Here is a 27,427-nt window from a genome sequence, read left to right on the forward strand (position 1 = left end):
TCAGTGTGGCCGGGAGCTCAGAGCTACCCCATGGGGACTGAGGGCTATCAGGGTCCTCACAAGCCCCCCTGTGACACATCCCCATGGCCCGTTCTGGTGCTTCATCCAGTAGCAAACAGTTCTGCTGAAAGTCTGAAGGGTTGGCAGGGACACCTGTGTGTCCCTCCAGCCCCAGAGCCTGGGCTGGGCTCCGTCAGGGTCATCTGTCTCCCCCGAATAAGCAGAGGTCAGAGGCCCCGCAGGCCCTGGTTGGGACCAGCGGGCACGAGTGGAGAGTGGACAGAGGACACGGCCCATCCCCCAGGGTTGCAGCCTTCCGCACTCGGGTAGCCGCGTACTGAGGGGCTGCTCCTCTAGCCCGGCTCTCTGGGCCAGGAGACTGGCCCACAGATCGAGGTCTGGGGCCAGCTGCACACAACTCCCTCCCCTCCCCGCAAGCCCCAGGGCCCACCTCTCCAGGGTGCTGTTGGCTGGGGGACATGCGGTAGAAACCGCCCAAGTGACCGCCCTGTGGGTTTACCCCCGAGTTCCTCACAGCACTTGCAGGCACCTGCAGGGCTCCAAGGGCCCGGGTCGCTCTTCCCGGTGCTCTTATTCATCCTCCTGCTTCCTCCAGCCTTAAGCCACCTGCAGGCCTGCCCAGCCCAGCCCTCTATCCGTGGGTGGGCGGGGTGCACAGCTCTGGGGTTCCCTCAGCCCCAAGAATCGGAGCCACGCTGCTGGGCAGGATTCCTTCCAAAGCCTCCCAAATGCCCCCTGGAAGCCTGTGATGCCCTCTCTGAATGGGCAGAGGGCCCCCGGGGGAGCGAGCCCCTTAGACTGTCACAGCAAACCCTGTTGCGGAGCTGCCCTGTCCTAGGGTGCAGGGCAGGGTAGGGGCTTCCTCCAGTCTTCCAACCTCTGAAGGGGCTGGGGACACAGGCAGGGGGAACAGGCTGCTCCCGAAGGCCCCGGCCACGCCCCAGAGGCTGCAGTTGGTGTGGCCATGCCCCCAGCTGCCCTCCTGGTGTGACCAGTGGAGATTCCACTAGTCTTGAGAGGGGGCCCCGACCTGGGCCTGGATGGGTTCCTGCTCTCTTGGGGGCTGAGAGCCAAGGCCGAGGGTTGGGGAGGTGAGGGAGGGACTGCACGTTCTGGAAGGACCCAGTGAGCCCAAACCCATGGAATGAATGCAGTTGGGCAGCACCCAGTGCCGGCAATGGGGACAGGCACCCAGTCCTGTCTGCAGCCAGTGGGAGAGGGCGCAGGGCTCCAGGAAGAGGCACCCGGGGGTGGCAGTGCCTGTCCTGGGGCCGCCACCATCTCCAGGACCTGTCCATGTCTGGATCTGGTCTTCCTGGTCCCCAGAGAAGCAAACTCAGGGCCACGGAAGTCCCCTAACTGCCACTGGCAGCGGTTGGAGGATGTAATTCTTAGGTGGGGTGGCTGTTGGGAAAGAAGGAACCGTGGCTTTGGGAGCCCTGGGACAGGACTGGACTCAAAGGGATCTCTCAGGAGGTACCCACCCCCCACGCCAGCCCTACCCGTCCCCTTTGGGGCTCCCAGCATTGCCGGGCCTCCCACCGCCTGCTGTCCTTTGGGCTGTTTTGCTCAGAGAGTGATGCCCGCCTGCCAGCAGGGGCGATGTGCACAGTGACCCCACGTTGACTGTCCTCGGTGGGCCCTCCAGACCCCTGGACAACCTGGAGGCCCTGCACGCACTGCTCCTGGCCGGGGCTGGTGGGTCCTGCGGTCATGTGGCCAGGCTCTGCCCCCACCCTGTGAATTCGTAAAGTCCTCAAGCCCTTAGCGAACGCGTTCCTCACTGCCCTGCCAGCCACCAGCAGGCGGAAGTCCGGGCCACGTGGACCCAGGCTGCCCTGCGGGGTCCTGAGTGACCGTGGGCACCACCTCTGCCCCTCAGACGTCCACAGGGTGGGCAGCGAGTTTGTCCCCAGCCAGCCCCCATCGAGGCCTGAGGCCTGAGTCCTCCGTCGTGTTCTCAGGGAGCTCCGGGAGGTCAAGCCCCTGGACCCCCAGAGCTGGCCAAGTCCCTCCTCCTGTGGCAATGTCCACTGACTAGTCTTTTTCTTTTATTCTTAAACTCAAGCCACCTTTGGTTTTAAATACGCACTCTTTTTCTTTTTTATAAGGGTAATCATTCTCATTGCAGACAAGTCGGAATTTGAAAAGAGTACAGGGAAAAAACCACCCAAACTCCAACACCCAGAGGTAATGGTTAATTTTAAATTAGAATCATATGGCTTTTCCATTGCACACGGGACCCTGAGCAATTTCCCGCGCCATTAAATCGTCTTCAGAAAGATGATTTTTAATCACTGCCTGTTCTTCCTGTGTTTTTGAACATGTGTGGCTATTTTAAATGGGAGAACATTCCTTGAGTAGAGAATTTGCTATGCATTTCTCATTCGTTCCATCGATTAAACTCCCAGAAATGGGATCCTCTGTGTGCTCCTGGAGTCTTATCAGAGACTCCCCTCTCGGGGGCTGTCATCAATGTTTCAAGTGATCTCTCCGTGTGAATATCAGCTTCTGGATGCTATTCCATTGGCTGCCGGGAGCTCATATCTGAGCCCAGGGTGGGGTCCTCCCCGCACCTGACCCTGTGTGTCTGGGGAGGCTCTTCCCTTCTAGGAACCTAAAGCCTCGGGGAGACAGATTGAAGGCAGATCCTAACAGGGAAGAAAGGGAGGCCCAGGCTTGGAGATGGGGAGGGCAGAGGGGTGAGGGAGTGGGAACACAGGGCTGTGGGGCAGGAATGCCCCAGGCAGCAGTGCCCTTGTACAAAGGTGGGTGGCAGTGCTGTGACGGGGCCAGGAACTGCCCTGGCCTTTGCGGCCCTTTGGGGGAGGGCGCTGGGGGCCTGCAGTGGACAAGGTGGCAAAGAGGGGCGTAATCCTGCCCTCTGGCCAAATTGTCCCCTCTGGGGCTAGTAACCCTGGGCCCTCTAGCTTTACGTCCTTGGGGCACTGTCCCGTTCGCTGACTTTGGTCTGGTCTTGCCAAGGTTTGCCCTGGCCTTTCCATCCTCCGTGAAAGTGGTTTGGGGGACCAGCTTGCAGATGAGGGGTTCAACTGCCCAGAGAAAACTGTCTCCTCTAAACAGCAACAGCCCCCCAGCCCTGCCAAAGCCAGTAGCTGGTGTGCTGGTCAGGAGGGTCTCTGTGCAGCAAGCGCTTCTGCGGGGAGGGGGCTGAGGGGGACCGGTAAGGGTCACAGGAAAGCAGTGGCTGCTGGACCACTGGGGAGGGGGCCCTGAAGGGCATGGCTGGGGCGCAGGGGAGCGGGGACAGGGCCCGGCCCGTGGGGCGCTGGGGGAGGGACCTGTGAGGGGATGGGGCCAGGAGGGTCTGGTGTGGTTCCGGGCGGGGGTGCAGGGATGGAGGGTGGGCTGGAGCGGGGAGAGGTGGGAGGCAGAGGAGACCCTGAGGCTGGCAGGAGGAGGTCCTGAGCCGCAGGCCAGGTGCAGCAAACTGCAGGCCCTGAGAATCGGGGCTGCCTGCGCCCATCCCAGGGGCTGGGCGGGGGAGGGGGGGCGTCGGGGGCTGGACGCCAGGCGCTCTGCTGGGAGTCCGGTTGCAGCCCCCACCTTTGTGACCAGGGAGGGGGTTGGGTCGTGGACCTTGGGAAAACACTTGAGCCGCCCCCATGCCTGCCCAGCGCTTCGGGGACGAGCTGGTGGGCGGAGACCGAGCTGGTAGGAGGCTGGGGAGAGGGGCGGGGGGCGGCCAGAGCCGGAGGTCAGGCCACCAATAGTAGAGGGGCATGTGGCTGTGCGTGAGGGCTGGGCGCCTGGGGACAGAGGAGCCAGGGACAGTTTTGGGGAGTCCTTAGGAAAGAGGCCGGAGGCGAAGGGAGCAGGGGCCTGGTGGGGTGCTGGTCACGGAGGTCCCGCCTCCCAGGGAGGGGCTACACATTTTGAGGGAGGAACACCCGCCCATTCTGCAGTCACTGCCTGGGTCCAGGCCAGTGGGGGCCCCGGGGGGCCTCCAGGAGGCCACGAGCCAAGGTGGCAGCCTGTGGTTAGAGACGGAGGCGCGTCGGAAACGCAGATTCTGCTGTCCTAGCGCCCACAGGCCCTGGCTGCCCCTCACGCTGGGCGCCCCTGGAAGTACAGGCAGGGATGGAGACCCCCGGGGTCGGCACTGCCTCCCAAAGCATGTGGTTTGCCCGCCTAGACCCAGAGAAGGGGGTCACGGTCTAGGGGTGGCCGGGCTGGGCGCAGTGGACCCCAGGAAAGCCCCGCTGAGCTCCTGCGGCCCGTCTTGTGGCCCACAGGCCTGACTGCCCCTGAGGGGGCCACGCCTTGCTGTGCATGTAAGGGTGGGGGCCAGGTGGTCCCTGCCACATGGACTCTGCACTTGGAATCACAGAGCCTCTGGGGTGGGGGCCTGGGGGGCAGGCTGGGGCCCAGGGGCCCTGGAGGACCGGTAGGGTTGGGGGGAACCTCAAATGTTAGCCCAAGTTAGGAACCAGCCCCTCCTCCTCCCCAGGTCCCGTGGAGGCCTCGGAGCTGCTGACGGGGCGTGGGGGGCCTGGCCCGGGCTGGGGTGGCTGACAGACGCGGAGCTGGCCGCGCTGGCCCTGCTCCTGCAGGTGTGAGAGAGGCTGCCCCCTGCCCTCCCAGGACCCGTCCTCCCGGAGCGCCACAGCAGTCGCACCTGGCGACGGCTTCCGCCGCCCCTCCTGGCGGTCCAGCCGCCTCGCGCCTGAGGCGCAAGAGCTGGACGTGGGTGAGCAGGACTGAGCGGGGCCTTGGGAGGCCTGCTGAGCGGCCCCTCCCGGGCCTTGGTTCCCATCACCACGGCCAAGTGTCAGCCCCACACAGCCCCTCCCCTCGGGGGTTCCCTCCTGACACTGTGAGGGTGAGCAGCAGACAGAAACTTCTGGAAGGGCTTCAGCAGTCTACCAGGGGCCAGAGCCGACCTGCGGAGCTCACCCAGCACCTTGCTCTCCCCGTCCCCAGAGGCCGCCCGATCCCCGCTCTGTGCTGTCCGTCCTGGGGTCCTGGGGTCTCGCCCCTTCGAGGGAGGCACAGGGTGGCGTCACCCCTCGCCATTGCCCGTCAGGGTCTGGGGGCACAGAGCTGGCCCCAGAGCCAAATGAACACAACCGTTTTGTGTCAGTTTGGGGTTCTGGTGCCTGGCGGACGCAGACCCTCAGCAAGCATTCAGTGAGTGAGTCAGCGAGTGAGCCTGCGGGCGGCAGGCGGCTCCCCCGTGCTGGTCAGAGCCAGCAGTGCACCCCCCCACAACAGGAGCACTCACTGAGGCGGGGCTCTGGCTGTGGGTGCCAGGCTGGGGGCTTCTCAGAGCAGGCTGGGGAATGTGGGGGCCTGCAGAAGGCAGGGGACGCAGGCACCACGGGGCCCACGCTGCGCATGACCACCTGACCCAGGCACGCGACCTATTTCATTCCCCGCAAACACTGGCTTCGCAGCCCTCTGCTTTTCTGATGGAAGAAGTCTTGATTATCTGTGGCCATTTGGAAACCGGTCTTCACTGCTATCACAAAGCCTTTTTGTGCCCATGAGAGAAGCACTCCTGTCTCTGAGTGGTCTGAACGTACTTTTCATTTGCACTTGAGAAGAGTTTCTAGATCACCTTTCCAGGAGGACAAATTGTCGCCTCCACCACCCCTGCAGTAAGAGGGCGTCTCTCTGCACACTCTGGTTATCTTTGTCTCGATGAGAGGAAAGACCCTCTTCCCTGGTTTCAGTCTGCCGTCCTTTCATCACTGGTGAGGCGGCCGGGGCTGCCTTGGGCTTCATTTATTGGCCAGCAGCTCCATCCTCTATGTCTGTATTCCAAATGATGGTGCAAATCCTTACTGACTGACTGACAGGTGTATGGAGAGTGACCTTGGTTACAGAGGTCACAAGTGTCTTTTCAGCTTTTACTGGTGGGTTGTGATGCTGCCTGTGGCCCCGAGTCCTTGTCGCTGACTCTGAAAGCCCCCCCTCTCTGGTTTCTGCCTCCGCGCCGTGTGTAGAAAGCCTTCTCACGTCCCAGGATTCCGAGGCCCCAACTCCTCAGTCTCCTCTGTATGTTTAGGGTTGTAGTTTGGAAATGCAGCTATCAGGACGGGCTGCCCTTTCCTCGGGCGGGCGCAAGGAGCAGGGTCAAGGTCCAAGTTAGGTTTTGGCCCCGCGCGGTTGGCACTCGTCGCCCCCACCTCTTCTGTAGGGGGAGCGCCTTGGGCCCCTCTCCTGGACTGGGCTCTGGCTCTTCCCCCGCCTCCAGGTGGAGTCTCAGCCTCGGGGCAGGTGTCTGCCCTCCGAGCGGGTTTTCAGAGCCTCCTGGCTGTGCTCACTCATCTGTCCCGCAGGTGCCTTGTGCACCGCGCGGTTGGGCTGCTGTGACTTTGGGACCTAGCCGGAGCAGGAGCCCCGAGGCCTGGGCTCCTCTGTGTCCCCGCACCACTGCCTCTCTGCATCTCTGCGTTCTGCAGACCTCTCAGGCAGGGTGGTGGCGGAGAAGCCCCTGTGCCACAGCCCGCCCTGGGAGGAGGCCGTCGTCAGCAAGATCAGGACCATGACCGTCTCGGAGAGGTGCTGCATGCTGCAGTCCATCCTCTGCTGCCTCCAGCAGGACGGCCAGGTGGGTGCTGAGTTCCACCCTCTGCCCCGGGGTGGGGGGCTCCCTCTGCACCCTCCACCCTGGGGGGCTCCCTCTCCACCCTCCACTCCGGGGGGCTCTGCACCCTCTACCCTGGGGGGCTGCCTCAGTACCCTCCACCCCAGGGGGGTGCTCACTCTGTACCCTCCACCCTGGGGGGCTCCATCTCCACCCTCCACCCCGGGGGACAGCCCCTCCCAACTCTGCCCCGGGGCCTCAGAGTCCACTCCGCCTGCTGCAGTCCTGACATCCCTGACCCCTGGGGCATGTTCAGGGGAAGGTTCCCAGAGGCAGGAGGGAGTTGTGATGGGCACAGGTGAGGGCAGGTGGGTGCCTGTCAGCTGAGCGAGGGCCCGGCCCCCTCAGGGACCTGGATCCATTCGCTGCTGCCCCTGGGCCCCTGGGGGCTCCCGAGGACTGAGCTTTGCTGGTGCCCCTCTGAGGACACAGGAGACGCTGTGCTCAGGCCTCCCGCGAGGGTCTCAGGCTGACCTGGGGGGTGGGACCAGCGCTTCCCTGATGCGCCCTCCTGCTCCAGCTGTCTGTCCAGTGTGAAGGCCTGGAGGCCTCGCTCACAGAGCGGGGGGAGCAGCACAGCTCAGCCCAGCCTCCCGGCTGGCGGCTGACCCACGCACAGGAGCCCGGCTTGGGAGTGGGTGGAGCATCCAGCCAGGGAACAGCCTGTGCAGAGGCCTTGATGCCTGGAGACAGCACGAGGCCAGCCCCGCTCACCAGCCGTGATAAGGGTTTAGCCTCCGTCCTGTGGGTAGCTGGCCACCAGGGCCCACGCTAGGGTGGGTGTGTCTGAAATCCACCTGGAATGAGTCCCTTGGAGGGTTGTTGTAGGGCTAGCAGCCCCCGCCCTCTGCTTACCCTTTCTGGGATGGGTTGTGTGTTCTCTGCCCACCCGTGAGGTCACCGCAGTCCCTGAAGACTCCCGGTGGCAGGCCTGCTGGGCCCGTCTGTCCTGTGCACTCTGGTCTCTGGGGGGCTGGGGGGAGTTGGCGAGCACTGTGCTCTGCCTGCAGCTTGTGCAGAAGGTGAAGGTGTCAGATGCCAGTATCCAGGAGCTCCTGGAGCCCTTGAACCTGGACTTCAGTTCTCCTCTGGAGAAGGTCGGTGCCACGGTCACCGCCCAGACCCTCCCCTCCTCAAAGGCCTTCTCAAAGACCCAGCCTGGGAAGTACTGGAAAGGCAGGGGGCGGCTCTGCTCACACCTTGGCTGCTCCAGGACCTGACCCCAGGGCAGGAGAGGTGGCCAGGCCTCAGGGACATGGGCCTCGGGGCGTCAGTGCACCTGTGTGTGCAGCCGCTGCCTGTGGGCCTGTCCCGTCCAGGCCTGGGTCTGCCTTGCCTGCCCCTCCCGGGACCTGCACTCTCACAGCGAGGGGGACTCCTGGTGATGCTGGTCTGTTCAAGTCATGCTGCCTCCTGCAGCATGTACTAATTTCCATCAAGAGAAAAATGAAGGGGCTTCTAGAAGATTCTGAGTGCAGCCTCCACCTCGCCTGAGGGGGAGTGGGGGACAGAGGGGCCTGGCTCTGCCGGGGGTCCCTGAGATGAGCAGGCCGGGAGGCTCAGCACGGAGCTCGGAGCGGGCGCCCACCAGCCCCGCACAGAAAGGGCTCTCTCCCCCCGCCCTAGTCCTTTCTCTTCCACTTGTACAGCCTGATCCTCAGGGAGAGTGCTGACAGCAACATGGTAAGGAAGCACCTGGCCCAGCTCCTCGAGCTGTCCCACCAGTCGTCCAGCGACCGGGAGGTGGGTCGGAGGCCCCAGGCACCCCAGCCCCTCGGGCTCCCTCAGGCCCGTGGGCCGGGCCCCCCTCCCACTCACCTGGATGCTTTGTGACCAAGGTCCACGCCGCCCTCCCCATGGGGACTCTGTGACTCTTAGCAGCACCCCAGCCCTTTTGCAGTAAACAGGGGCCACCGGTGTAGGTGCTGACTGTGAGAGTGGGGACTGCCCAGGGCATGTCCAGGCTCCATCCTGGCTGGGCAGCCCCCAGGGTGCAGGTTATCTCACAGGCATGGGCTGTGTCCTTGGGAGGGGTGGGTGGGCTGCAGGGCGCTGCCCTCGGGGACGGGCTCGTGAAGGGGTCCTCTGGCCCCCAGGGCATCTTGCTGGCTGTGGGCATAATGTCCACCTCTCACCTGGAGCAGGTGTGGGGCAGGCTGGAGCACCTGGGCCACACCAGGTTCCTGAGGTCTGCGCCGCTGTCCACGGACAGCCAGGTAGGAACCGTGGCGCGGGGGTGGGGAGGGTGGGGGCCTGGAGCAAGTCCCTGGTCACTGGTGCTGTCTGAGCATCAGTTTGCTCATGGAACCTGGGGAGGCGACTGGTCCCACCCAGCCACCTTCCTGAGGGGCTGGAGGTAGGGACTCAGGCCTTCCTATCCTGGCGGGCCAGGCAGATATGAGCCTTGCCCCGGGGGCCCCACACAGGGGGCTCCAGAGCCTGGGTCGGGCTAAAGGCAGGGGCCGAGGGGCCTGCCCTGACCTCAGGCAGTGTCTATGGCCCCGGCCACGCCCTCGCTAGGGCGCCAGGCCTGGGAGCCACACTGAGTGGCTGCACTTTACCTGCCTACCCCGCCCGGGTGCCTCCGCTCAGAGAAGACGGGCTGCTCCAAGGAGCCGGGGTCCTGCCGGGGTGGGTGGGGGAGCAGAGGGCTTGGCGGGCCCTTCCCAGCACCCGAGGCCCCACTCTTGACTGTGCTCCCTGCCGCGGCAGCTGGAGTCACACCTGCACTGGAGGTGGGTGAGCAGCACCGCCCTGCTGTGCTGCGGGCAGATGGCCGTGCACGCTGGGAAGCAGGTCCTGCCCTGGGTGGACAACATCGCTTCCAGGATGGCGTACCACTTCTCCTGCAGCAGCCTCGTGAGCCCCGCCAGGCCTCAGGCGGCAGGGCGGGGGGCCGTGAGTGTGTGAGCACATGCATGTACTGTGCGTGCGTGTGCATGAGTGCTGAGCAAGACAACCCTTCCAACGTCCAGTCTGTTATGCCCGATGTCCAAATCCCCGAGCAGGAAGAGAGAAGGCCTCCAAGACAATGCAACTCGCAAAAAGGGAAGTTTATTGCTGACTCAAGTCAGGGCTCCTGCCGCATCCAATGCAGTGGTGCGGGGTCAGAGAGCCCCGAGCCCAAGCTGTTACACAAGTTTATAGGGTCAGCATAAGCAGTTGGTAGCTGGCTTAAGCGGATTGGTTACATGTTTGCAAAGTAATTTTATTGGTCCAAACTTTTGCGGGCTTTTTTCAAACTTGGGCGTTCGCGGGCTTTTCAGCTTTCCCCTGATAGATTCCCTTTTTCTTACTGGGCGCATACTGATTGGCTGGCTCCAGGTGGCCTGATGGGGGTAGGGAATCTTACCATTTCGGGGGAAATCTAAACTTAGGTCCGGGCCGCCTGTCATGGTGTTAGCCCTGGCAGCCTCACACAGTCCTTGCCCATCAGGTGGTTGCACTGATGGCGCCTGGAAAGCAGGGCCTGGTGGGGAGTCAGTTCTGAAAACAGGGGAGCAGGGGCTGAGTATGAGGCGTGGTGGCTGGGGCTTTGTGTCCTTTCCTCACCAGCGGCTGACCTCTGACCCCAGCCCACTCTGAACCCTGACCCTGGTTGCACACTGAGTGCCGACCTCGACCTCAGAATGACTTTCAGACCATCACTTCTTTTTCTAAAAAATGTCAGTGAGTGAGAGTGAGAATGGGCCGGTGCAGACTTCCCACGGAGGGCTCCAGGCCTTTTAAGCCAGGCGGTGTGTGCGCGAGTGTGTTGTGTGTATGTTGTATGTGAGGTGTGCCTGTGGTCTGTGTGTGCCATATGCACAGTTGGTATTCATGTAAGTGCACTAGTGCATGCTGCATGTTACATGTTTTGCAAGCTGTCAGTGTTGCATGTGTTATGTGTGTTATGCATGCATGTGGGCAGTTTTTGTACATGTGTGCATTTTGCATGCGTGTGTTATGTGTGGGTGTGTGTGGCAGTGGATATGCCGTGTGTGCAGTGTGTGTCTACATTGGGTGTGCAGATGTGCTGAGAGCTGTGTTGTGTGCATTGCACGTGTGTGTGTGCTGAGGGTGCGTCCTCTGTACCGTGTCTGTGTGGAGCTGCTGTGTGTGCGCTGTGGGCACTGCTCGCTGTGTGGGTGCTGCCTGTACGCGGGCCAGGCAGGCCGAGCGACGGCCCACCCTGGGCCCCTGGCGGGGCTCCGGTCTGTCCGCCTGGGCAGGACAGCACCCTGAAGGCGAGCTTCCTCTCGGCCTCCATCATGCTGGTGAAAGCTCTCAGTCAGGAGAGCAGTGCCTGGAGCTACAAGTTCACACAGACCTTGGAGTTGATCCAGTGTCTCCTAGTCAGTGACCCCAGGGGCCTGTGCGGGGATGGAAGGCCGGGCAGGCAGGTGGGCGCCTCCCCCATGCTGGCTCCCACCCGCCCCCCAGTGCATCCTGGAGAAGGAGCCCAACTTCCTAGCCAACCTCTTCTGGCAGAAGATCATACTGGTCATCATGGAGCTGAGGTAATGTCTCTCAGGGTCCAGGAGCGAGGACAATCAGACCTCTGAGTTCGGGTGGGGGTCAGTGTGCGAGGAGACGAGAAAGATGTGAATGAGGGCAGGAGCCCCTGGGCCTGGCACCAGAGGCTGAGCAGAGCCCAGGGGCCACCTGGTCAGGGACAGTTAGGTTTCCTTTGCTTCTCATCAAGGTCAAGGTTGATAACGTTGGCACAGACTGAGCCCTGGCCCTGGTCACACACGTTACATGTTTAGCCCTGACCCTGGTCACACTGACCTCTGGTCACACTCTGAACCCCACCCGTCTCACAAATTGACCCAGATCCTATTCACAGTGTTGATACTGACCCCAGAATCATCCCTGTTTTCTCACAGCAAACGTCACTGAGCCCAAGAGAAGTGAATGAATGAGTTGGGACGGCCCTTCTGGTCCGATTGAGCTCCATGCTCCCCACGGCACCCCACCCCCACCCCCACCCAGCCAGAGTCCCTTTCCTCACTTTGGACTGTGTTGGCCTCTGCCGGCCATCTCTTCCAGCCACTTACGGCCCCGGCTCAAACCCAAGTCAAGTCCAGAATCTTGCAGACCTACCCGCAGAGCTTGTACAACCTCCCCCCCATGGAGATGCTGAAGTCCAGCCTGCCGCCACTGGAGCTGGCCCCAGACGTTGTGGTGACTGGCCCACTCCTGGGGTGGGGTTCCGGGTGCTGGGCCACATGGGCGAGTGGCGGAACAGATCAGGGAGTCCCAGGCTCACGTGCTTTTCAGCCCAGCTTCACGCAGACTTGCTTTGACCTTGGAAAAACCCTGGGTCTTTGGGCTCAGCCCCTCAAATGGGGCTCTGGTCTCCATGCCAATAGTGTTGCGTGAGAATCAGAGAGTGCTGGGGCGAACGCACAGCCGGAGATGAGCGGCCAGGGTCTGTTCAGGCCCCAGGTTGCTCCGCGTGGCATCTGCTCCCAAGGTCCCACCCCTGCCTGAAACACACGCTCACCACTCCACACACCTCACTCAGGCTCACCTACATCCTTGGCACAGCTGTCACAAGCCCTGCCTGGAGCCGCTGCCAGCATGGGCACCTCCTTTTAAATTTCAAATGAGTATCCTTGCTAGTTTTTTTCAAGGGGATTATAGGTGCATAGAATCAGATGATCATAATCCTTGTTTGTGATATACTCCTGTTGTTGGTCCATGTTATTAGATTTAGTTATTTACAGTAACAAAACATCTTGTCCCAAACCAAAGCTAGTACCTTGACAATAACCTATAAGTAACCATATGTTCCCCCATCTCATCTGCCTCCTACAGCAACAAATTTAAAAAGTTGAAGTCTAGTTGATTGACACTACTGTGTTAGTTTCAGGTGTATAGCAAAGTGATAGTTTTATATACATGTGTGTGTACATGTATATATATATACATACATGTGTGTATTATATATTACACACATGTATGTACACATGTACATGTATGCACACGTACACACATATAATATGTGCGCATTATATATATACACACAGATTATTTTCCATTATAGGCTATTACAAGATATTGAATCTAGTTCCCTGTTCAATAAGTAAATCTTTGTTGCTTATCTATTTTACATATGGTAGTTTGTGTCAGTTAATCCTATACTCCTAATTTATCCCTCTCCCCTCCCTTCCCCATTTGGAAACCATAAGTTTGTTTCCTGTAGATTCCATAGGGTTTGATGCATGACTTCTGTGAATAAAGACAGTTGACTTCTTCCTCTCCAATCTTGATGCCCTTTCTATCTCATTCTCTACTTCCAGCACACCCTAGAACCTTGAGACGGTGCTGGCCAGCAGTGATGAGGGCAGATGTTCCAATCTTGCTCCTGATCTGATGGAGAACACATCTATTTTTACATTCAAGCATGCTGCTAGCTTCTTGTCAGGATGAGAAGCTTCCTTTCCATTCCTAGTTTACTGCAAGTGTTTAGGAGGATGGAGGTTGGGCTTTGTCAGATGCTTTTGCTATATCTACTGTGATGATTGATTTTGATATATTATATTCTCATTTTCACTTAGTTCAAATACTTCCTAATTTCAGTTTAGATTTTTAAAAAATTTGGTCTTTGACTTATTCAGAAATATGTTAATTAGGTTCTAGTTTAATTCTTTTTTTTGTCAAAGAAAACACTTTACAGAAGTGTGAATCTTTTAAAATGCCTTGGCCTGTGTTGGTAAATGTGCAGGGTGCCCTGACGGGCTGTGCATCCTGCTGTCCCTGGGGGATGCCTACAAACACCAGTCAGGTGAAGGCAGGGGGTCATGCTTTTTAAATCTGTGTACTCACCAAGTTTTGTGTCTTCTATCAGTGACTGAAAGGGGTGTGGAAATACTGCTACAGCTGTGGGTTGTCTCTCTCCTGCATCTGTATCAAGTTTGCCTTGTTTATTTTGAAGTTCAGTTCACTTTGAAGCTTTGTTCCACAAACACTCTGGACACATGTCCTCCGAGGAGCAGACCCCAGCACCCTCATGGAACAACCATCCTTACTGCAGGTCTGCTCTGCTCTGGAGTCAACTTTCTGGTGTTAATGGAGCTTGGATGTGTCAGTATCACAAGACTTGTTCCTGTTAACTTATTCGTGTGTAATTTAAGGTGTCTTTTTTTTTTTCTACAGGAAGCATGTAGTTGGGTCTTGCTTTTCTATCTAATCTGGCAGTCTTGGCCTTTAACAGGAGATGGTCATGTTAAACTAACTACACATCAAGATAGTTGGGTTAATGTGACCATCTGACTGTTGGTTTCAATTTGGCCTTTATCTTTTGTTACTCTTTTTTTTTTTTTTTTTTTTAAGTTTCCATTTTATCTGTGTTTTTGGCTTACTTGCAACGGCTCTTTGCTCTCTTATTGGTTGTTTCAGGGCTTTCAGCAGACATCTTTAGCCTATTGCTATGCGCTTCAGGTGATGCTGCCCCACTTCACACGCGGGGGCTCCCAGCACCACCCTGGCTCCCCAGCCCCTGTATTCCAGTGCCGTGCCTTTGCGTCCACATGCGTTACCAAAGCATCGATGCTCTGTGTGCTTTAAACAGCCGGTTATCTTTCAGCAAGATTTAAATAATGAGAAATGTGTCTCATATTTGCCAACACAGTTCCTTTTCTGGAGGCCTTGATTCCTTTTTGTAGATTCAGATATTATGTTTCCATCCTGCATCAAAGCCCTTTTGTCCAGAGACTTGCTGTTCAAAGATCTGACAGTTCCAGCATCTTGGCTGTCCTATATCTGAAAAGGTCTTTATTTAGCTTTGGTTACTGAAGTGCATTTTCACTGGGTATAGAATTCTAAATTGGCGGGCTCCTCTCTTTTAGTGCTTTACACACTTGACCACTGTCTCATCACATGGTTTTATGAAAAAAAAAAAAAAATCTGCTGCCATCCTTACCTTTGTTCCTCCAATAAATAACAGGTCTTTTTTCCTTTGACTGTTCAATTGCTTTTTATTTTTTTTTGACACTTTCTCCTTAAGACTGCTTTTAAGCAATTCTGTATGGTAGAGCTTTTGCAATTTTATTCATGTTCCTTGTGCTGGGAGTTTGTTGAAAATCTGGAACTGTGGACTTATACTTTTCACCAAATATGGAGGAATTTTGGCCATTATTTCCTCGCATACTCTCGTCACACACCCCACCCCCACGTCTTGGATGGGTCCTCTAGTACACGTATATTAGACTGCTTGAAGTTGACCTGCAGGTCACTAATATTCTGCTTACTTTCTTTTTTCTACCATTTTGGAACTAGAATTATATTTTTGTCAGGGTACTATGTTTCAAGTTTCACTAATCTTTTTTGTCTTTGACATCTCATCTGAATTTCATCCCATGGTGTGTTTTTTATCTCATACATTTTGGTTTTCATCTTGAAAAGTTCTATTTGGATCATTTTTTCATATCTTCCTTGTCTTTATCTTACAAATTCAAGCTTTCCTCTAGTTTATTAACATGTGGAATACAGTTATAATAAATGTTTCAATGTGTTTGCCTACTAACTCTATTATCTGTCATTCATGGGTGGATTTTGATTAATATTTCTCTTTCAATGTGGGTCATGTTTTCTTGCTTCATTGCATACCTGGTAATTTTTAAACAGATGTGAACCATCATAAATGAAGTTTGTTAATGTGCTGTGTATTTTTGTATTCCTATAATTATTTGGGGGCTTTGTTATGATACACAGTTAAATTAATTGTAAGCTCTAAATTTTTTCAAATCTTAAAAAAAAGTTTTTGCTGGTGGGCTAGAGCAGTACTGATTCTGGAGTTCAATCTGCCTCAAAGACACCTCTGGACTCTGCCCTCTCCCCATGAATTAAGACATTCTCTGCCCAGGCCAGTGTGTGCAGGCCCAGTCCCAGCATGCTGAACTCTGGGGACCTTCTCTCCCACCCTGGAGGCGGGGGGGGGGGTCCCCACCTTCACCTGTTGAAGACTCCAGGGGACTCTCTGTTCTCTGTGTGCACCTTTCCCGTCCCTGGCTGTCTTGTGGACGCCAGCGGCCTTGGCCTGCAGTGACATACCCCCACTGGGAGGGGGCACAGAGGGCAGACAGACCTGCCAGTGCTGGGCCCTCGGGCCCAGGGTCTGAGGGGAGAAGTGCTCATCACCTCTTTGATGCCCGTCCTCCTCTACAGCACTTAATAGCAACTCCGTCTCAAACTCGTTTAGGTATTTATTTTTCTTCTTCAGTCAGTTCAGTTCAGCCGCTCAGTCATGTCTGACTCTTTGCGACCCCATGGACTGCAGCACGCCAGGCTTCCCTGTCCATCACCAACTCCCGGAGCCTGCTCAAACTCAAGTCCATTGAGTCAGTGAGGCCATCCAACCATCTCATCCTCTGTCATCCCCTTCTCCTCCTGCCTTCAGTCTTTCCCAGCATCAGGGTCTTTTCAGATGAGTCAGTTCTTCACATCAGGTGGCCCAAATATTGGAGTTTCAGCTTCAGCATCAGTCCTTCCAATGAATATTCAGGACTGATTTCCTTTAGGATGGACTGGTTGGATCTCCTTGCAGTGCAAGGGACTCTCAAGAGTCTTCTCCAACACTGCAGTTCAAAAGCATCAATTCTTCAGCGCTCAGCTTTCTTTATAGTCCAACTCTTACATCCATACGTGACTACTGGAAAACCATAGCTTTGACTAGACGGACCTTGGTCGGCAAAGAATTGTCTCTGCATTTTAACATGCTGTCTAGGTTGGACATAGCTTTTCTTCCAAGGAGTAAGCGTCTTAATTTAATGGCTACAATCACCATCTGCAGTGATTTTGGAGCCCCCTCCCCCCAGTTTTTCTCCTTAGAGTTTTACAAAATGCTCTTGCTTCTCTCTGACTGGCCAGGGAGAGGCTCAGGCTCAGGAACCAGGCCTGCTTTCTCCTGTTGTCTCCTGCAGGGGGGTGTGATACACGCTCAGTATGCGCCCACTGAAGAAGACAATGGATGCATGGCTAGTGAGCTGTCATTACAGGGGTGCCAACTGTATTTCTGGTTCCTATTTGCATTACAGCATAGACTGTCTCCTTTGATCCTGAGAAATCTTTGGTCCCAGGTGGCAGATTGCAGCATTACTACGTAGAGGAACAGCCATGTTTCCCTCATTTCAACCATGCTTTATTGAGTGCTCGCCGCAGTCATTCCCACCACTTGGCGTAATCACGTGGCATGGACCACAGTGATGCAATCACTTACTCATTCAACAATCACCCAGAAACTACTAGTGCCAAGTGCCGGCAGGTCTGCCGTTCACCACCACACGAGTACTGGGGCAGGTCTGCATATGGCTTTGTGTCTGAGTTCACATATCCGGGAACATGAGCCAAAAAATGTTCCCCAGGAGAAGCAAGAAGGGAAGAGGAGAGACAGCAGGACTCACACCAGGACGCGGGTTTGAGCAAATGGAGGAGGCAGGCCGTGGAGACCAGATCCGGGAGGTGGGAGGACCACAGGGAGCTGTCTAAGGAGCCAGAGTGGGGTGCTGCCCGCCCCCTGGTAGCACCCATGGCTCGTGGAGCCCTGTTTCCTCCTGGCGTCTTGGAGGCAGATCTGATACCCCCAGAAGCTATAACAGGAAGAGTTGGCATCTGTGGGGGCATTCTGTCTGTGCTCACCCCCAAGGTGCCTAGTGGCAGCTGGGCTGACCAGCTACCCTCTGGCCACCAGGGGCTGTACCAGAAGTCCATGCAAGTGCTTGACCTGCTCCTCCAGGCCTTCGTCTCTGAGAACGAGAGCACGGATGAGATCTGCTTCCTCCTGCAGGTAAGGGCTCCCAGTGCCCATCCCACCCCGGGGCCCACCCAGGGAGCATCCCGCAGGTGAAGGAGGGCCAGGAGGGCAGGTCAGCCAGTGTGCCCCCCACATGTACCCAAGTGCTAGGGGTGTTCGCCTCTTCCCTCAGAACAGTGCGGATCCTGCGAGGAGCAGGGAGGCCCTCTGCCCTTACCTCCGGGAGCCCCAGGGCAGGGAGGATCAACCCCCGAGGGCTCTCCCCCAGACTGGAGAGGCCGTCCCTCAAACACCAGCCTCCCTCTGCTCCCCCTGCACAGCCCAGGGCCCAGGGGGACACCACTCACCCCCAGAGTCCCGGGAGCCCCGAGGGACAGTCTTGTGGCCCCATGTGCTTCACCCTAGGGTGCCGGGCTACTGGACAGGCAGGAAAGGGTAATATGCCCTGTGGGCCGTGAGCCGCCCCTACCTCCCCCCACCGCCCCAGCCGCACCCCAGGAGGGCGGGCCTGTGGGCTGAGGTCCCTGGCTCTGGCCTCCACCCCAGCACGCGGAGCCCTGGCTGAAGTCGAGCAAAAGCTACAAGCGCAAGCGGGTGGTGCAGTCTGTCTTCCTGCTCCTCAAGTACGTGGCGGACTACGTGAAGCTCACCGTGAGTGCCCTGCCAGGCCCCTACCCTGCTTCCTCTCGCCTCCCACAGTCCCTGTCCGCTGAACACAGGGGTGGTTGGCGGGCCCTGGGGACTAGACACCATCCCACCAGGAGCCCAGTCCTGGGGTGGAGGTTGCGGTTCAAATAGAACAGGAACAGCCTGGATGAAAAGGCTCCCTGTGAGCAGGACTGGAAGGAAAGAGGGGCGAGCCAGGGGGCTATCTGGACCCCTCAGGCAAGGCCCGATGGAGAGGGCAGTATTTGAGGACAGGGCAGCCGATACAAGGACCAGCTAGAGGAGCGCTTAGCTGAAAGCTCTCAGCCCCAGGGCCAGCAGTGGGGGAAACAAGACACAAAGACCTGGAGGGGACAGGACGGGCCCTGGTGCGGTCACTCCACCCTCAGCCAAGGCCCCGAAGCTGCTGAAATACAAGAGTAAACAGAAAAATATCCCAAAGCAGCCAGAAGGAAAGAGTGCACACACACAGGCATGCACTCATGCACACGGGGAAGGAAGAACAGGACGTCTACTAACTTCCGGTCAGAAGCAACGAGGAAATGGGGGTCCTGAGGGTGAACAAGGGCCCCTCTGCAGACACGGCGCCAGCACCCAACCCGCGAGACGCGGAGCACAGGAACGAGCTGAGAGCTGCAGGGCGGGGAGGGACGGTGGTGGAGGCCGGCTGCGCTCACTGCGCTCCTCCCCCAGGAGGAGGCCATGCCCTCAGGGCTGGGCCGCCAGGTGGGCCTGCTGCTGCTGCTGTGGCAGGACCGGGACCAGCTCACCCGGAGCCACTCCCACCAGTGTGTCTACCTCTTCCTGCAGCTTCTGATCCAGCAGAAGGGTGAGCCGTGGGGTGGGGGGAGGCCTCTCTGGTGGTATGGGGGAGGGTGTCATCTCCCAGGCTGCAGGTGGCAGGCCTCCTGACCCAGCGTCCCACCGCAGGGAGCATGTCGTCGGAGTTCATGCATCTGAATAAAATGAAGAACTTTGAAGCAAAGGCTCACAAAGATTCTGAGCTGAAGTTCTACAGTTTGGTGAAGGTGAGGGCTGGGAAGGGTGGAGGGTGCTGGCAGCTGGCCTGGGGCTGCTGCAGAGCCCCAGACTGCCCAAGAGCGCAGGGTTGGCCTGCCCATTTCACAGATAGGGCCAGTGGAGGGCCTCTGCAGTCTGTGCAGGGGTCAGGTTAGCAAGCGCCCGGTCCCCAGAGCTCTTTCCAGGGAAGCACCCTGTCTTCCCCTTAGAACTCCGCCCCCGCCCCGCTCACCCAACCGTGATGGGTCCCCTTAGGAGATGCAGAATCTGTGGTCTCACAGACATTTTCAGAACCTCCCTTCCCAGCATCCTCTCCTTCTGGCCCCCCGTGGCCCCCCACTAGAGTGACAGCTGGCCTTAGCACCCCCTGTCCCCGGTTAGGGCAAGCAGGATGGCTGGTCTCCCTTCTCTCGCCCCCTCTGCACCCTCCTACCCCCAACCCAGATCAAGTCCTCAGGCTCAGCTCTCCCTTCGAGCTGGCCTGGGATTCTAGGGCTTGGGTTTGGGTCCAGGCTCTGCGCCTAACTGGCTGAGTACCCTGGTGGGTCTGTCGAACTTTCTGTGCCCGTTTCCCCACCTTCCAAGGGAGGATCACCGAGCCTGGAACCTAGCCGCTCTCAGCACAGCCCCCTCCCTGGGGGCTCACAGCTGAGAAGCCCATTCCTCTAGCGGGTTCCCCAGAGGTGGGGCCAGGGCAGCGCCCTTGACCAAGGAGAGGGGAGGCCTGAGCCAGGCCGGGGTAGGCAGCAGAGCCGGCCCCACCCTGTCTATCCCGGCTAGGGGTGGAGCACGGCTGCTCGCTCTCTGCCTCTGCAGAGCCATTTTCCAGAGAAGGGGCAGCTGTGAGGCTGCAGCAGCCACATTTCTGGCCACTGGGCGGGGGTCCATGACCTGTGGCAGCCAGCGGGGCCTGCACCGACAGCCTGCTGGGCGTAGGGGTTCAGCTGGGGCCCTCCAAGGGTCTCTGCAGCCTGTCCCCGGGTAAGAGCGCGCCCCAGCTTCGTCGCCAAGCCCACACAGGGGATGGCCTGGGCAGCGGCTGCCAGGGGAGGACGCCCTTGGCCCTCAGCCCGGACCCTCTGCGGCCGACCTCGGACGAGCACCTGGCAGTGGCGCAGCACACGCAGCTTGTGCTCCGCTCCTGCAAGGGCTGTGCAGCCACGACGGCTTCAGCTGCCACCTGGCCCCGGAGCTGCTCCTGACCATCATGGAGGGCCGCAGCATCAAGCCAGGGCAGGTGGGCTGCCAGCGGGGGCAGTGCGCACACCGGGCCTCTTCACCGAGGCCCCCTGAGCTCTGGAGGTAGGAAGTCCTGAGGCTGCTCTTGGCCATTGGCTCTGGTCGGCAGGGCTGAGTTTTAGCCAGGCCCAGGTGTCCCCATCTGGCTGGACTCCTCAAGATCCCAGGCCCCTGCCACAGGCCATCAGAGGAGCACCCTGCCTCTGTCACAGCCTTGTCCAGCAAGAAAGAGAGAAAGGGGCCCCACTCCCACCAAGATTTTAACTGCCCTGGTCTGGCTTGGCCAACCTAGTCCACAGCCCACTCGGAAAGTGACCTTCCACAGCGACGGCCAGGCCCACTGGCCCCTTGAGCTGATGCCCGTTTTCGCACGAGCCTGCAGCAATGGCGGGCTTAGCCCAGTTGGGGGCAGCCCCCTTGGGGCCTGCACACGTCCAGACACCCCACTGGCTGCCGGCAGGGACACCCTCCTGGAGGAGACCGGGCATGGGGGCTGCTCCAAGGATCTGGTGGCCCGCCCTCCCTGCACAGGTGGTCGAGATCCTGCAGGAGCTGTTTCAGGAGCTGCCCTGCATCATTTTCACGAGCATCCTGCAGACCATAATGAAGGCCGTGATGGTGCTGGGCATGCAGCACACGCAGCAGACCGTCAAAGTGATTCGGTCCTTGTGCCCTCCCTCAGAGAGGTAGGTTACTTGCGCCCACGGCACAAAGGTGAACACCCATCCATCTCCGTGGCCCGCCCTCCAGTCCACAGATACTTTCCAAAAAGACTCGGTTCCTGAGAAGGCAGAACTGCCCGTGCACTCAGCCTGACCCTCCCCCACTATTGCCTAGACTCCAGAGCCAGGGCGGCCAGGGGTCTCTGAATATGCACCACGCTGAGGGGCTAAGGCAGAGTGTCCCAAGAGGGACCCCTTGGCATGGATGCATCCCTTCAGGCTCAGAGAGCTCCCAGGAACCAACCTGCAGAGGGCGGTGAGGTCAGCTGGGGAACGTGACAGCACTAATGAGCCCCCAGCAGCTCCTGCCACTTCTCAGCCCTGAGCACCATGTCCCAGCCACCCCCTGGGCTAATGCGGGGTTTCCAGGAGCAACACTGTGAGGGCCATAGCGTCCTGTTAGAAACAGCCTCCGGCCAGCCCCAGGATAACTGAGTCCACAGTGGAATTCTAACCTGACTTGAGTGGTGTGTGAAATCTGAGGTCCAGGGGTGCTGGCAGTCACAGTGCCTCCTGAAGCACCTCAGGGAGCAGCAGCCTGCTGTGGGGTCAGCTGTGCCCCCCGACACTCACCTCAGGGCTCACCTGTCCCGCAGGCTGCTGAGGGGTGCACCCTGCTGGGTACGAGCCTCACTTTACGAGTGAGGGGACAGGCAGGAGAAGGACAAGGTTTGCTCACATCCTGGGTGATGGGACATGAGGCAGGGTTGAGTGTGAATACTGGGGAGAGCCAGCCCAGACAGAACTTAAAGCAGGGCCCCCCCTCCCACCATGGGTCACCGGAAGATAGCCGCTGAACCCCCCAGACTGGGGGCTTCCCTGATCCTGCAGGGCCTGGCTACCTCCACTGCCCTGCTGCCCTGGGGTTGTGTCCCGGTGGCCCCTCGCCCAGAGCAGCCAGCCAGCTGGCGGGACTGATCCCCGCCTCCCCAGGCAGGTCACGCCCCTGTGGAAGGCCCTGGCCACCAACAGCCGGCTGGCCCGCAAGGTCGTCATGAAGCTGAAGCTGCGGCTGCCCCGGGAGCTCATCAAGGCCCCTGTGCAGGCCGAGCTTGTTTCCCTGCTGGTGAGCCCTTCCCTTGCACCCCACCCCCTGCAATGGAGTCTGACATCCGGGGACCCTGGGGAGGCCCGGGTGGTCTGGCAGAGGGACGCCCTGGATGCTGAGTCCCAGGGTGGGGCCAGCTCAAGCCTGGCACTGGACCGTCCTCAGGGACCAAGGGCAGTGCCTGTGCTGCTGCAGGCCCTGGGCACCCTTTACAAACGTCTCACCATACATGAGTACAAGGCCACGGTGCGCTGGGCCTTCGCAGGGATCCTCCTGGGCCTTCTCACCCAGCTCCACTACCTGTTAGAGCTGGATATGGTGGAGGGCATGTCCGACTACCAGGAGGAGGCCTTAGAGGCCAAAGCCCTCAGCCCCTGCAGGTCAGATGCGAGACTCAGCCTCCGGGCACAGCCCTCTCTCAGGACCCGAGCCCATACTTTCTTTCTGGCTCCTTCCGCTCACCCCTAGAAGCCCTGGTGGGCAAAAGGACCTGGGCTAAGGCCTGGGGACCCACCCAAAAAGGACAAATCTGGTCCCTCCTGGGGGTCCAGGGAGGGTAGCAGGGGGCTGAGCAGCAGACAGCTGCTCAGGAGGGACGGGTGGAAGGAGGCCGCTTATCCCACCCAATTGGGGGAGTGCAGGTTATGCTGGAGAAGTGGGCCCTTGCCCTCATTCACCCCCTGTCAAGACCCTCCTTGCCCCTAGGACATGCCTGGAGGTCCTAAAGGGTCTCTTCTGGACCACCAATTACCGGGAGGTGTTTGCCCACCTCAAGCTGCTGAGGGGCTGGGAGATCTTTGAGCACCTGGAAACCTACACTGAAGGGGTGACCCTCCTGGCCAGGTAAGCTCCAGGTCTGGGAGGGGCCTGCCCCAGACCGCACCCATTATGGCCCCCCCACCCCCCGATCTTCCTATACAGAAATGTCATCTATAGCCGTGGCAAGAAGTTCCAGCAGGCGCTCAAGAGCCGCGCCTTCCAGGCCCTGGTGCCGCTACTCCTCCACCTGGCCCACCCCTGCCCTGAGGTGGTCACGGTGAGTGGTCTGGCTTGCCTGTCGTCGTCCGCTCGCGTTGCGGTTGTAAACCGCCCCAGACGTTGTCGCTGAGACCCTGGCCTGGGCCCTGGAAGGGCCAGCGCCCCGAGGCCGCTCTCCGTGGCGTGTGAATGGTCGCCCTCTCCCTGTGTCCTCACGCGGAGGCCCCTCCGTGGGCGCCTGTGTCCCGACCCCTCCTCTTATCAGAGCAGCAGTCATGTTGGCTCAAGGCCGCTGTTGGACCTCGCTTTAACTCAGTCACCTACCTAAGGGCCTTTTCTCCAAATACATTCACACTCTGAAGTCCTGGGGTTTAAGACTTCAACACATGGATCTTGGTGACACAATTCTGCGCATCTCGGGGATACAGGGACACAAGGACTCTCTAAAGGAGTCATGAGACCAGGGTCCATGGCTGGTGGGGGCTGGTGAGCAAAAGGCCAACACTTTCCTTGGGTGCCTAGCCCCTGAACTGGGAGATACACTCAGGTTTGGGAAGGAGGCCTGGGTGGCCAAGGCACCACTGGAATCCTCCTGTGAATGACAGCAGGACACCTGCGGGTCTCGGGGAGTGAAAACTCTGCCACGGGGGCCCCACTTCATGCCATGGTGCAGCTCCCCTGAGGTACAGCTGGGAGGGGGTGCTTGCCGGGCCCAGGAGGGTGCAATGTTGGGGTGGTGACCTGTCTCTGGGCACCCACAGAAGACAAAGTTAACCTTCTTGTGCTGCGCCATCCTGCTGAAGTGGGAGTTCCAGAAGGAGCTATTCAGCAAGTTGGCTTGGGGTCATGGCCCAGGCGCTGAGAACGACATTTTTATCTACATGGTGAGATGCTGGCCTCCCCTGGGGGAGGGGCAAGGAGGCAAGGGAGGTGGAGACGGGCTGGGTGCCAACAGGGTCCCCCGAGGGGTTCCCAGAGTCGGCAGGGCAGATGCCAGCACTCCCTTGGGTGCCCCTGCCTCATTTCCTGTGGGTGGGTGTTTATTAAATGCCGGCTCCATGTTGGGTTGGAGACTTCAGCCCCTGGGAGGACGCCGTTGCCTCTCTGCCGTGGCACTCAGGGCCTCCAGGGTGGGTCACGCAGGAGACCACACCCCGCCACGGATCTGGACCAGGGAGCCCTGCCAGCAGCAGCCCCACACCGCTGTGGAGAGGCCCTGGGGGACACGGCCACCCCTGACGTCCCAGTGCGGACGTCGGGCAGGCCCTGTAGGTCCCAGCACCGGCAGTGGACCAGACCCCCACCTGGCGTGGAGGAGATGTGTGTGGAGGTGGACGTGGACAGGCTGGGGAGAGCAAGAGACGCTGCAGCTCCACAGCTCCGTGTTCCAGGCCCAGGGCGATTCCTGCCCCGGCTGGCCCTGCCCGCCCAGCTGCGGCAGCTGCAGGCTCCAGGCGCAGACAGTGCCCCGCTCCGAGGCCCGGAGGAACAACAGGACACTGAATCCCCGTGCATGCGCCTCTGTCCAGAGGAGACCAACAGACCCGCCCGCACCCTGCGGACTCTGATGGCCCAAAGTGTTCCCAGAGGGGCAGAGGCCATTCCTGGGAGACATCTGGAGCTGCAGCCCTGCCAGGGGTCCAGATTCCCTGCCTTGGACCAGCCCTGGATCCGCCCTGGACCCAGCCCGGGGTCTTGGCCCTCACCCTTTCAGGCTTGGAAGGCAGGGCCAGGGAGCATGAGGGCCACTGCCCATTGCTCACCCGTCTCCTTCCCCACCACCCCAGGTGGAGAGCAACTTCAACAGCTACCACCAGTTTCTGATGCAGTGGCTGGTGTACATACATGGACAGCCCCAACAGGCGCCTGAAGCTCACAGCCATGAAGTTCATTGGTAGGTGTGGCCATTGCCCGATCCATGTGAAGCCGCAGTCCCGGGCCGTGAGGTCCACTGGGTCCGCCAGCTGGGCACCTGCCCCTTGTCCTTGCCTGCCTCCCTCAGCGGCCCCCACCCTCCCCCCTGCAGGGGGCATCCTGCAGGTCTACTTCACCGATCTCTGCTTCTACCTGAAGAAGGGCGACGTGAAGACTCTCAAGAAATGTAAGCACAGGGCCACCCTGAGCCGCATGGGAACTGCCCTGATGCTGGAGTGGCCTCAGCCCCTCCCCAGGGCGGGCCGTCATCTTCCCCTTGAGAACTGATCCCAGGACAGGCCGTGACCTACCGACCCCCCCACCCACACCCTACGTGGGCCCTGGGGACAGGCTGTGACCCCCCCGTACCGCTCTGATGGAGCCCCCAGAAGGGCAGTGTCTTCAAAGACCAGATTCCCAGTGCAGGTCCTGTCCCCTCCCTCTGTGCTTGCCCTCCGCACCACGGCCAGCTGCGCGGCGGCTGGAGGACCCTTGGGTCTCTGCTGCCGACTTTGAGACGCTCAGGCAGGACCCGGACTCCGTGAGCTGCAAGTTCTTCAAGCACTTCTCCGAAGACATCGCAGAGCTGTCGCAGTGCGTCATGATCTGGATCAGCCTGGGGCTGCCGATCCTTGCAGTTGGTTTTGTTGTATTATGTTGTGTTTTTGGTTCTGTATTAAATATGAGGAGTTTCTTCTGGACTCTCTGGGCTCTTCCTACCCCGAGCCCTCCTGGTGCCCCCTCTTCAGCCAGGGCCCGGCAGCCTCCCCTTCAGACCCAAATGCTGACTGGCCCTGGACCCAAAGGGCCAGCAACACAGGGTCCTCAGCATCTCGGCTGGGCGTCTCCTTTGGCTGCGTGAGCCAGGCGCTCCCCAAGGGCACTGGGCCTGGAGCCTCAGGGGTCACCTTGGCACCCCCCCTCACTCATCCCCAGCCTTTCCAGATCCCATGATGCTTCCTCCCAGCTGCTGAAATCTTCCACGTGCCTCACCCTGGTCCAGGCCCTGAGCTCCCCACCTTCCTGTGCCGAGCCCCTGCTAAATGAGCATCCCACCCCTGCCCATCCTGCCCTTAAGCATCCTGTTTAAGTCCGAAGCGTGGCCCCGGGACCCTCGGCGATTTGGTCCCCACCTTCCACTGCCTTTTGGTCGAGGTCTGCCCCCTGCCTCTGCAGAGCCTAGGGGCCCTGCCCAGCCCTGCCCAGGGCGGCCATCCTTCCCAGCCCAGACTTCACCTCTTCCCCTGCGAGGTCTTCCCTCTGCCAGGGCCCAGGTGGGAGTCTCTGGCTGTGCCCAGCGAGGAACCTGAGCGTCAGCAGTTGGCGGGGCGGGTGGCGTGGAGCCACAGGAGCCAAGGGCAGAGTGTATCTTCAGAGAGAAGGGGGAGTGGTGGGCAGTGTGGAGTGCTCCCAAGGTTGGGGGTAAAAAAATTTTTTTTAATTAAAAAATCATGCTTTGCAAAAGATACTGTTGAAAGATTGAAGAGACCTGTCAGAGACTGGAAGAAAATACTGGCAAAACATGTATCTGATAAAGGATATCTAAAACATACGAGGAACTGAAACTCAGCGATAAGAAAATCAACACTTCCGTGTTTCTCTTGTGTGACGGTTGTGAGAGTCTCAGTCCAGACCTCACCCCAGTCCTACTTGGCTGTGAGAGTCATACGTTGCTGAAACTCATCAAATGCTTAAAATGGGTGATGCTTATTATATATACTTTGTATCTCAATAAAGTTGAATAAAAATATAAAATTCAAGAGCACACATCACAGTTTTTACGCACAGAAAATGTTATGTATAGCATCATATAATCTGTGGTACACGTTCGGCAGTATTTTTTATTAAAAGAAACCATGTCAAGAAAAAAAAAGAGAGATAGCAGATCAGATGCACACATAGCAACCCAGATGGATCTTTGAGAAAAAAAAACGCTTAGTGGAAAAAAGTGAAAAACAAAATTGAGATATATAGCAATATAATTTAAATAAATTTAAAATATGTACCCTTTTATACCGTGGTTATAGAAGATGTTCACATTACAGGAAGCTTGCAAAGGGTGTAAGGAACCTCTATACTATCTCGGCAACTCTTCTGTAAGCTTATTTCAGAATAAAAAGCTTTTAGAAAATACTTACTTTTTTCCTCCCTAAGAGCACTTACAAACAAAAAAGGCACATTAACTAAATTAGAGTAGTTGCTTATAGGTTGGTGGGAGGATTATGGGGACAAAGAAGAATAAATAAACACGTTAATAAGCCAGAGTGGGACTTGCGTGGGCAGTGGTGATAACGTGCCAGACCTTAATCCTCTGTGGAAAGAAGGGTTTACCATCAACAGATTGAGGGGCTTAGGAAAACATACTCCAGGAGGAAGGAGGAATGAAACCTAAAATACCCTGGTGAGACAGAGTGATTTATAATAAACACATACTTGGTCTTCCCTTCTCTGGCACAGAGCGCCCCAAA

General features: G+C 58.4%; 2 protein-coding genes and 1 long non-coding RNA gene across 3 annotated transcripts; all 3 read left to right on the forward strand.

Moving 5' to 3' along the window:
- The first annotated feature begins 1,011 nt into the window (after positions 1 to 1,011).
- LOC110141249 (uncharacterized) lies at positions 1,012 to 8,091 on the forward strand. Its single transcript, XR_011491340.1, has 4 exons — positions 1,012 to 1,497; positions 2,133 to 2,211; positions 6,450 to 6,598; positions 7,645 to 8,091. It is a non-coding gene; the product is annotated as an uncharacterized lncRNA (long non-coding RNA).
- Positions 8,092 to 8,920: 829 nt separating this feature from the next.
- On the forward strand, positions 8,921 to 18,976 carry LOC110141236 (maestro heat-like repeat family member 5). The gene is made up of 5 exons (XM_020900040.2): positions 8,921 to 11,133; positions 11,666 to 11,800; positions 17,310 to 17,405; positions 17,919 to 18,023; positions 18,732 to 18,976. The coding sequence occupies exons 1-5, from the start codon at positions 10,885 to 10,887 to the stop codon at positions 18,948 to 18,950; spliced, it is 804 nt and encodes a 267-aa protein (XP_020755699.2). The 5' UTR covers positions 8,921 to 10,884; the 3' UTR covers positions 18,951 to 18,976.
- On the forward strand, positions 18,974 to 25,660 carry LOC139038513 (uncharacterized). Its single transcript, XM_070477502.1, has 9 exons — positions 18,974 to 19,066; positions 20,128 to 20,295; positions 20,829 to 20,983; positions 21,953 to 22,085; positions 22,773 to 22,910; positions 22,989 to 23,103; positions 23,807 to 23,929; positions 24,833 to 24,939; positions 25,072 to 25,660. Exons 1-5 carry the CDS (start codon positions 18,974 to 18,976, stop codon positions 22,866 to 22,868), a joined length of 645 nt encoding a protein of 214 aa, XP_070333603.1. The 3' UTR covers positions 22,869 to 22,910; positions 22,989 to 23,103; positions 23,807 to 23,929; positions 24,833 to 24,939; positions 25,072 to 25,660.
- Positions 25,661 to 27,427: the final 1,767 nt, after the last annotated feature.

The sequence above is a fragment of the Odocoileus virginianus genome, chromosome 15 (genome assembly GCF_023699985.2).
Source record: "Odocoileus virginianus isolate 20LAN1187 ecotype Illinois chromosome 15, Ovbor_1.2, whole genome shotgun sequence".
Taxonomy (NCBI): Eukaryota; Metazoa; Chordata; class Mammalia; order Artiodactyla; family Cervidae; genus Odocoileus; species Odocoileus virginianus.

Excerpts from the sequence above, each read along its gene's own strand:
- LOC110141236 (XM_020900040.2), top strand. The coding sequence starts at position 10,885 with ATGCTGGTGAAAGCTCTCAGTCAGGAGAGCAGTGCCTGGAGCTACAAG. Across the intron at positions 17,406-17,918 it reads AGATCTGCTTCCTCCTGCAG|CACGCGGAGCCCTGGCTGAA; the intron begins GTAAGGGCTCCC and ends CCTCCACCCCAG. Across the intron at positions 18,024-18,731 it reads CGGACTACGTGAAGCTCACC|GAGGAGGCCATGCCCTCAGG; the intron begins GTGAGTGCCCTG and ends CTCCTCCCCCAG.
- LOC139038513 (XM_070477502.1), top strand. The coding sequence starts at position 18,974 with ATGTCGTCGGAGTTCATGCATCTGAATAAAATGAAGAACTTTGAAGCA. Across the intron at positions 19,067-20,127 it reads AGTTCTACAGTTTGGTGAAG|CCCGGACCCTCTGCGGCCGA; the intron begins GTGAGGGCTGGG and ends CTTGGCCCTCAG. Across the intron at positions 20,984-21,952 it reads TTGTGCCCTCCCTCAGAGAG|GCAGGTCACGCCCCTGTGGA; the intron begins GTAGGTTACTTG and ends CCGCCTCCCCAG.